General features: G+C 33.8%; 1 protein-coding gene across 2 annotated transcripts in view; it reads right to left on the bottom strand.

The window, feature by feature from the left end:
* Nucleotides 1-400: 400 nt before the first annotated feature.
* Nucleotides 401-9,916, bottom strand: part of LOC131068332 (DDT domain-containing protein PTM) — a 42,646-nt gene continuing 33,130 nt past the window's right edge. Inside the window, exons 8-10 of one of the 2 annotated variants that reach the window (XM_058003512.2) lie at nucleotides 6,476-6,829; nucleotides 1,535-3,209; nucleotides 401-1,071 (exon numbers count right to left, since the gene is read on the bottom strand). In XM_058003512.2, the coding sequence (XP_057859495.2) occupies nucleotides 2,005-3,209; nucleotides 6,476-6,829 (1,559 nt within the window). In that variant the 3' untranslated portion in view covers nucleotides 401-1,071; nucleotides 1,535-2,004. Of the gene's footprint in view, nucleotides 1,072-1,534; nucleotides 3,210-6,475; nucleotides 6,854-9,916 lie in introns of both variants that reach the window. The other variant, XM_058003510.2, reaches the window with a different exon arrangement.

The raw sequence follows: 9,916 nt of genomic DNA, 5'->3' as shown, positions 1-9,916 counted from the left end.
ACAATGATAGAAATATCATGTTATGGGGGATTCCTCTTTGTATCTTTGTATTGCAAATATGTTTAAGGGATTGCTGGAGCAAATCTAATCCCACAATTTTATTTAAAGTGCTTGAGAAATTCAGATTTGGCTTTTGTTTCATCCTAGTTGGACATTGGAAGCTAGATCTGTAAGGGTTTGCAATTGGAAGTTGGTGGATCCAAAAAATAGCATATTTTTGAAGCATTTTGTATCAAATATGACTCTATCATTGCACCCAAAAAGCTCAAGAATCTACAGATCAACTATCAAATTGTCAATTCCAGAGAAAGTTGCCCATCAATTAAATTTGTAATTTTGTATAGAACATGGTCAGTTAGGAATTAAAAAGTTTCTCTAGAAAATGAAAACGCCAGCAAAATGAATGAACAATATATCAATAAAATAAAACCAACGACGAAATGGATGCACAATTTCTCATCGGCATCAAACCAGTGAAACTCGGGCACAATTCCTTAATTCTAAACGCAAACGAATACAAAGGCATAAGTAAAATTTTGACTTTGTATGAGGAAAATCTCATGAAAATATATTGGCACATTTTAGTCACATAATACACTAATTGGATAACTTTTTCTCTAAAAGAATTCTTGACGTGCAAAATTGCAGGTATATTGTTCCGATGTTGAATGAGCTCTGACCTTTTCTTGATCAGAACCCATAATCAATAGCTGTAAATTATTGATTGAAGAAATCTATATGGATAATGCCAAGACCACCTCCACCATTTACATAACCTCAAGACATGTCTCAGAAGAGTACTTGACCTCTCCTTTATGAGGTAAAAATGAGATAATTATACATTTTGCACAGGTTAGTAAACCAGACAGAGCATGTTCTGGAACGAAAACAGCACCTGCAGGTTAACCACATATATGTACAGCAAAATTGTTGGAAAAATGTAATATGTTTCTAAGTGAGGCAACCTTATGCATAGTTTTCTTCTCGCTTCCCATGGTAAAACTGTTATGATGGATTTATCAAAACAGGAATATTAACCCGTGTTTATCGTCAAAACTTTTCTGGGTACACCTGAAATTTACAAAAAAGATGATATTAGTCAAGCCCTTAAAAGAAAAGGAAAATTCAGAACAGCTCATATTCATATCACATGATTCAGATATATCATTCGATGCTTGCAAGCTCCAATTGTTAGTATGTATTTTAGTCGCATGCAAAAACAGCAGCTACTTATAATAACACATCATCTGTCAGGGACACGCCAATGAGTACTAACCAGTTCATAATATGTTTGAAATTTACATTTGTGCACGTAAAACCTTTTACAAACTACAAAATTGACCTCCGAAAAATTCTATATCCATCCCAAAAAACCCTCATACAAGTTAAGGACTTCTAGACAAGCAAGAAAGGACCATGAACATCAAACCTTGGTGGGCTATATAACTGAAAGTAAATACATTTATCAGGGAGAAAGAAAAAAATAGATGCAATATTAGAATGCAGATCATATTCATGAAAAGTTCTGGCTTACATTTATGTTATCCCCATAATCTGTGGAATGGATAAATCTGCTATTGTCTCGAGGCAAATCCAGAAGCCTTCTGAAACAGTTCTGGAGTTGAAACAGCCATCCAAATCACTGAAAATGCTGAAGAGTAATAAGATCGGTGATATCCTCCACATGGCATGAATAGTTGCTTACCTAACTTTTGGAACCTGCTAATTTGCACATTTGGAATCTTCTAATTAATGAATGTGCAGTACTATCTCAGGTGACGACATAAACTGCCAGTTTCCAGCAAAATGAATTTACAGAAAATGCTAGACATGAGGTTCCAGAGGCTAATTTAATTGCATGCTACACTGCTACACAGATATATCCTCCTAAAGGTAATATCTGGAAAATGAGGAATTAACTCCAAGAGTCAACACATAAGAAAACTACTCAACCAAAACTTTTCCAGCAAAAACTTTGCAAAAAATACTGCAACTCATTAGAGGTTAATCCCTTTGGCCTTCATCCAAACCACCCTGGCATTTATTACATGTCCATCCAGAACCAGTCCAAACATCTAAACGTTGCAATTCAGAACAATGCTGATGAATTGCTACCCCGCAGACCTTGCACTGATAGCCAGAATGAAAAACAGTGAAGCCACAGACTTTACATGTATTCCCTAGTTCATCATAGCTTACTGTACTGTCTACAGTATAAAATTGTGTTTCGTCTGAGACTACTGAGTTGGCTGCATCATTTGATTGAAAATCCATGATATTTTCCTGTAGCGATTCATTTTCTAGTTGAGTGTGTGAAATGTTTGATGAGATCATGAGATCCTGGTGCTGAGAATCCATATTTAACTCATTGCGTGTAGACAAACCATCAGACCAACTCCCAACAATACCTTGAGAGAGATCAACAAGATCTTCCATTTGATCATTTTCACATGCCAGCAATTCTGTGAAGGTAAAAAGTGGCTCATTCTCAGGATAAGGTTCCAGCGTGGTGGGCATGATGTCCCTCACCTCAATTTTTTGATTATGAGGTGCCCAATCTGTAGAAGAAAAGCCCTTGTCTTCTTGCATACAAAAAGCTTCTGTGCCAATAGAACTTAGTTCTGAATGCTGGAATTTCAGAAAATTTGAATCTGCCTGATCAATATCCAACAGTGAAGTCTCGGGCACATGCTTCGAATCAGACTCAGATTTGATAGTTCCATGATAAAATTCAGGGCATTGAAATACTTTTAACTCTCCGCCTGACTGATTGATATCCAACACAAAAGCCTCAGGTGCAGGCTTCATTTCAGGTTCAGATTCAATTGTTCCATGTATCTGTTGATTGTATTTTAACAGATCATGTAATGTGTCCTTTGAATCAGGCTCAAACTTGATTGAAGCATGCTTCTCTTCACCATTTAAAATTTTCCAAGGCTCATTTAGAGTTTGCCCTGACTCACTATGCATTACTTTCAAACGCTTGCCATCTGGTGTATTTAAATCCTGGCTTATGCGTTTACTTACTTTCATTTGGGATCTTTTAACTGGCAACTTCTCTCGCCTAGCAGAGTGACCCTTTTTGTCAATTCGTTCTCTTTTATATGGGCATATCGGTGAACTCTTTTTCCTACATCTGTGACACTTAAATCCAACCAATTCAATCACATTTTCTTGATTGAGTCCAAAAGCATCTCCATGAAACCAAGCTGCAATACACATATAACAGGGTTAGAGGTTAAATTTAAAACTGATACAGTTATAACTTATACTTGATAAAAATGAGATATGGTTATAATTGGTAGAAATGAGCTCAGAAATATTAGAAAATTACACTATTATTATTTTAGTATTCAGTCTATAATTCTAGTCTAGATCAAGCTTTCAAATTAATGATTATACAAAAAGACTCAAAGCAATGCATGCCAGCAGGCAAAGTTAGGGAAATCCATTATAGTGGAGTTTTTGCTTAAAAATAAAAATATATATATATCATATAAATATTTCATGATATATAATTCATCTTTTTCCTCATCCTGGGGATGGATCAGAGCGTGATCCAAAACATTGATATTGCAAAATAAACCTACATAAATATTTCCAGAAATATACTAGCTCATATAAAGAAGTGAGAATATAAAAATGAGATTTGAGAAATATACATAATAATAACTCCATAAGCATGATAAATTGGAAATCTAGTATAAAAATGAGAAGGATGACAGGATTCAAGCTCTTCGTTATAAATATTTATAGAAATAAATAAGACATCAAAAATTTGAAATACTATGAATGATCGCATTTATTTCTTTATGCTCAACAACCTAAAAAAAATTGAATGATGTATCCAACTGTTTGATACAATTTATTATTGATAAAAATTTAAACCAATGAAACTCCAAATTTTGAAAAAATGTAAGAAATGATCCCACTCATTTGTTTATGCATTTATTAAATTATTATGCATTCAACCTTAGCCCTCGTTAAAGAGCTTTTGCCTTTAATATGACACAAAATCACAGAGATGGTGATAGATATAACCTGATGTGAAGATCAGAAAGTCGGGAAACACAGCACTTAAAATCTGAAATCTCTAAAATGGCATCTGGCCTTGATGGCAATTGATGAGAAATGCCAGTCAGATTTGGCAATGCCTGTCAGATTTGGTACTCCATCTTGCATTCTTAGTTCTCAAAATCAGGGAGAAATGACTAGGTACTGGATTCTTGGAACTATTTTAATTCTTGTTTTGTCTTTCCTACTTTCTAAGTTGAAATTTTATTTGTATTTACCAAAACAGCTTGCTGTTTATGTGGCACTTCATATTGCATTCTCGATGCTCAAAATCTGGAAGAAACAACTGGGTACTGGATCTTACTGGCATTTTTAGAAGGGTTGAAAATGAAGTAACAAGAAATCCATTTTACCTATACAATATTTCATGATGCATTCCAGTTGACCCTCTCAATACCCCCACTTTTGAGAAGAACAAGAAGGATTGCAGAATAATGAAATGCTTATATCAGTTAAACTGTATGTTCCTGGTTAATTATCCATCAGAGCCTAGTAGTGATAATTTGATTGGGAAGAAACAAAAAGAGTATCAAATTGATATCTGAAAATAACCAAAATCACTTGATGGAATTTTGGACAATACCAAACCATCAGAATCTAGTAGTTGTGATTTGATTGGGAAAAATCAAAAAACAAAAGGGTATCTTGAAGATGTCTGCAAATAACCAGTTCATTTAATGAATTAATTAGGATACCACTGGTAAGGTGGTGCTGATAAAACTTCACCCAAGAAATAAAATGAGAAATCTAAAAAAGCATAAGTTTTACCCAGTTATCCTATGAACTTGTCACCTTAAGGATACAAGCAGACAACTAGTCATGAGCATATGTAGCAGCAAGATAATTGTAGGATCATCAAAGGACAAAACTTGGAACCTAAGGGTTAGTAGGATTATCCTTTGAGACAACAGGTTGCCCTGTGGAAATATCTTGGACAGAAAAAATAAGGATGATTCACCAAAAATGGATTTCAAATGTAACTTGTATTTTAAAATTGCTGAATGTTAAGAGCATTTTGGGATTAAAATTAGAAGATCATTGTTGAAAACTAGATGATTCAGCAATATCGTGAAGGCAATTTAGAGCAGTAAGCTTGTAGCCTTGTTGACATCTCTTTATCTTTGGGTGTGCAGATATTGACATTGTTTTCAGAAAATATGTAATTAGTAAAGATATGAATAATCAATATGTTAGCTATCAAAGAGTTTTAGTCCTTAATATGCTCTTGTTGACTTATGGTGTAACAGAAACAAGAGTCAAGATGAGTGGACATGGCACTAAATAAAATCAAATGTATATTTAGTGCCTGCAAAGCAGGATGATTAGAATAATAAGTAAACATAATAAAGGTAGCTTTGTCAAGGCACAAATGTTAGAAATAAAAGGATGATGAAGACACATGAGCCAGAATAACCAGTGTTCCGTGGAAATGCACTCCCTGCACTCTCAAGGTATCCCAGACACTTTCAGAGGGGGGTATTGCACAGGGGACATCCCCTTTTTCTGAATTTTTCCCTCACCTACCAGGGATGTGTGTCAGATTCTTTCCAGCATCCTAGGCGCATTTACTATTTTAGGGAGGGCACTTGTGACAATGAGAACATCACGGAGACATTGAGTAGCACTGGGTACACACTGAGGATATCTTGAAGATCCCCACATCAACTGTTATTTAAAAGAGTTGGAGAAAAAAAACCTAATAAATCTTGGAAAAAATGTGGGGGCAAGTAAGAGGGGGTATTGTAATTTTAATTTCATCATTGAAAACATAACAATCAGCAATACACATTTACAATCACATTTGTACTTCAGAGCAACAATTAAATTTGAATTTAAAATGATTGATTGTGAACACTCATTCGTCAATGTTCAATATGATATCCTAGATGTTATTGTTTAAATAACAGATGTTTATCATGCTTGATGATTATAACAGTTTAATACACAAAATGTAAACTCCTGCCAACTGGTAAAGCCAATTCTGCTATCACGAAACCCCATAACTTAAGAATTTTTAAATTTCCTTAAACAGAAGTGCCCCAGTTTATAATTATTCATGCCAGTGTGAGCCACTGAAAGAAGGAATTGCATATCAGAGCTGATTGCCCTTGGCCTAAAGCAATTGGTACATTGTGTATTTATGGATATTTTCAATTTTTATTTTGATCAAAATCATAATATGTAACAGCTACGGAATTACAAGCAGAATATCAATTAAGCCTAGTCTAGAAACTCCTAACTGTGAGCCAACGATCAAATGCAGCCATACTTGTAGTTTTCTACAAGCAGTAAATGAAAGATACAATATAATTTTGACCAAAAACTTGCAATGATAGTAAATGAATAGCATACTAAAAAGCAGTAAATCAATTGTAAAATTGAAAATGATTAATTCTCATACCTGTGCAGAAATTGCATCCTATATACATAAGCTTTGGATTGTAAGCCTCGCGACAAGTAAAGCACTCAGGACCATCTGAAACACACACATTACTAGCACAAGCAGGAAGAATCTTGTTCTTTACAAAATTCTCTAATTCCTCAGTGTTATTCTTCTTCCATGCTAAGCCATTTGGATCATAGGAAATACTGGATTTCCTCCTATATGTTGGATTCATATTGACACCAGGAAGATTCTGTTGTGCAGTATTTGATCGAGCCATAAGAATGATATCAGTATCTCCTCTTTCAACTGGTTTCATATCATAGCTCTTGTAGCAACTGAATTCAGATCTTTCTAGCCTATCAGTACCTCCTGCACATTCACAATGGATGGAACCTGGAGCAATAAAAAGAATGATTCTGAATGATTTTTAGTTTCCTCAAATAAACACAATATTGCATTAACATTTTTTTAATTTCAAACAACTGATGTCAGATTAAAATCCTTGTAACATGAGGAGTTGTTATTTAGTCCTTAAAAGATGGTTTGGCAACATGCAATAATAATAATTTTGCATCATACTGTACTTTGAATGATAGAGCATCCACAGTACAAAATAATATTTAATGGAGATTAGGCAAAAGATAGATGTTTCATTGAAGAAAAGCATAAATGTCACCGGTGTGTTGGTTAAAGAAGACTGTCAACAAAATTCCCTAGATATGCATCAATTTACAAACTAAGGGGCCTCAGATGCACATTTCATTGGGACCTATTAATGCGGTGTATCAGTAACTCAAGTCACCAAACTGAGTACATAAATTTGGTTTCTAAGATATATTTAACCTGTAGCTCAAGATTTTACTTCCCAGTTTTCAGTTAAAATTGTGAAATACATTTGTTAGTAAATCTTTTTTCCATGTGTGTGTCTTTGTATATACGTCTTTCGCATAGTTTACATCTGTTACAAATTAACTTATTAATCTGCAATTCTGAACAACCAGATTTTTACAAAATATAAGGCAAGATTATTAATATAAGATGTAATTATCAAAGAAACATGAATATGCAGAACTACCATCCATATAGAGGCAATATAGTCACTGATAGTTAAGCAAATATTAAGTGTGCAAAACAGTTGATGTTCTATCATGAGCAAAGACAATAAAGGCAGCTCAGGCCAAAAGGTATCTCAAGTGTAAAAAACTGCTGGAGAAGGCAATCAGCTAAAGATAACAATAATAAAATGCTTAAAGAACAGACCAATGGGGATTAAACTAATAAGGATATTAGACAAAAAACGATGCAACGAAGGCAGAGCAGTTGCAAAAAATTAAAAAGCTCTGCAAACGATGGTTCTACAGAGAAAGACAAGAAGACCAATATATAGGGAAACACAAAACTAAATAGCAAAATTACTCTATCTCACTTGCAAATGATTCTTTTCTATTCAATACATAATACAAAATTGTTGTGAAAACAAATAAAAAATAATCTTTTTCAGGACCTGCAAGGTCATGATCAATGGGAACTAAACTAGGTAATCATTACATCTTACAAGACAATTTTTTTCTGTTTTCAGTTGTCATCAAGCTGCATTTTGGAGTGAGTTTAATACCTTTGTTGAAAAGGATAGAGAGTATGATATTTCAATGATTAAAAAAAACTGCTTAAGCCCAAAGCATGTCTCAAGCAGAGACTATAACTCTCAGTTCCAACTCACAAAAAATCACAGTTATTTGCTTGGTAGTTAGACACATAATGTAATTGAAGTCAATATCTTCACTGTGATATATGTTTGCTATTTGTGGATACAATTGTGGGCTGCCATCCACATACCTGTCACATGTCTCATTCCTTTTTGGAATGTCAATTATTGCAATGGCTTAACTATTCCAATATCAATATCAAAGCATTGATGCATTGGTAGTTGAAATAGTTAACAGCAATAATCTTCCTTGCATCTTTTGACACTCCCTATGTTCAAAACTTCAAAGCATTAATTCATAGGTAGTTAAAATCAAGGAAGCATTAATTCATAGGTAGTTAACTATTCCACTATTAATATCAAAGCATTAATGCATAGGTAGTTGAAATAGTTAACAGCAATAATCTTCCTTGCATCTTTTGACACTCCCTATGTTCAAAACTTCAAAGCATTAATTCATAGGTAGTTAAAATCAAGGAAGCATTAATCGTTTGGGGAATTAATTGGCAAAACAAAAGTACAAGATTTTTTCAAAAAATTGGGAAAAAATCAGGAAAAAATTGGATTTACAAAAAAACATAAAAAATTTGCAGAAAAACAATCAAAAACTACTTTTTTTATATATTTTAGGGCATTTCCATAGCATAGAGATATTGTAGGCAAATAAAATAGACACTTGAACACATGAATTGTAGGAAATAGATTTTCGTTGTTTATATTCATATCGCTGATTACTATCATTTATTAAAACTGTATGTTGCTATGTTTACTATCCCTTATGTTGCTATGTGCATTCATGTATTCTGTGTGTTCTAAATGCTAGCAAAACTGTATGTTTTACTATCATTTATTAAGCTTACTATCATTTATTCTGTGTGTGTATTCTGCTATCATTTATTCACTTAGAACTGTATGATGCTAGCTTACTAAATAACGAGGATTTTGAAGTTTACTACTAAATGATGCTATGTAAATTGTGAATACTATGTATACTGTATGTATATTACTGTATATGGTATATAGTATATAGTATATGGTATATTGTAATATACAGTAATATACACAGTAAGAAATACAGTACATTTACAGTTATTTAGCATCATTTAGTAGTAAACACGTGATTTAGTATACTTTGTCTTCTATTCGCTTCCCTTCGACTTCAACTTTGCCTCGTAACCCTTAGCCACGAGCTGAGTGAGTAACCTTGAAAAAAGACGGTTATTAATCGAATTTTGTGGACATTTTAGGGTTTTCGCGGCGTTTATTTTTGCAGGCTTTCGCGCAGCGCGATTAGTCGCATTTTTTTTGCGATTAAAACCGGAAAAATCGTTGAAAATCGGCAAAGAATCAGTCAACGATTTTTCCAATTATTTTGGGGAATTAATCGGGAGCAGCGCCGATTGCTGATTAATCGGGAATAATTGGGATTTTTTCCCGACTATTGCTTCTTTGGTTGAAATAGTTAGCAGCAATAGTCTTCCTTGCATCTTTTGAATCCCTAAGTTCATGAATGTGTAAATTCACGATCCTGGAAATTGAATGTTTGAAAACAATACAGAAGACCAAAACTTTGAAGCAGGGTAGAAAAAGACTTGCTCATAAAAATAACAATTATTGAGGCCTTGAAATATTATCTATAATAATAATATTGTGATTTGTGACCAACTACAATCCGGTAGAACATGGCACAAAGAGAACCAGGAGGAGCGAGAAGCAGATCAGAGAAAAGCTGGAATGTCCGGGTTGAGGAG

The sequence above is a fragment of the Cryptomeria japonica genome, chromosome 11, assembly GCF_030272615.1.
Source record: "Cryptomeria japonica chromosome 11, Sugi_1.0, whole genome shotgun sequence".
Taxonomy (NCBI): Eukaryota; Viridiplantae; Streptophyta; class Pinopsida; order Cupressales; family Cupressaceae; genus Cryptomeria; species Cryptomeria japonica.
Note: the sequence above shows the minus strand (reverse complement) of the source record. Positions and strands in the feature narration are given on the sequence as shown.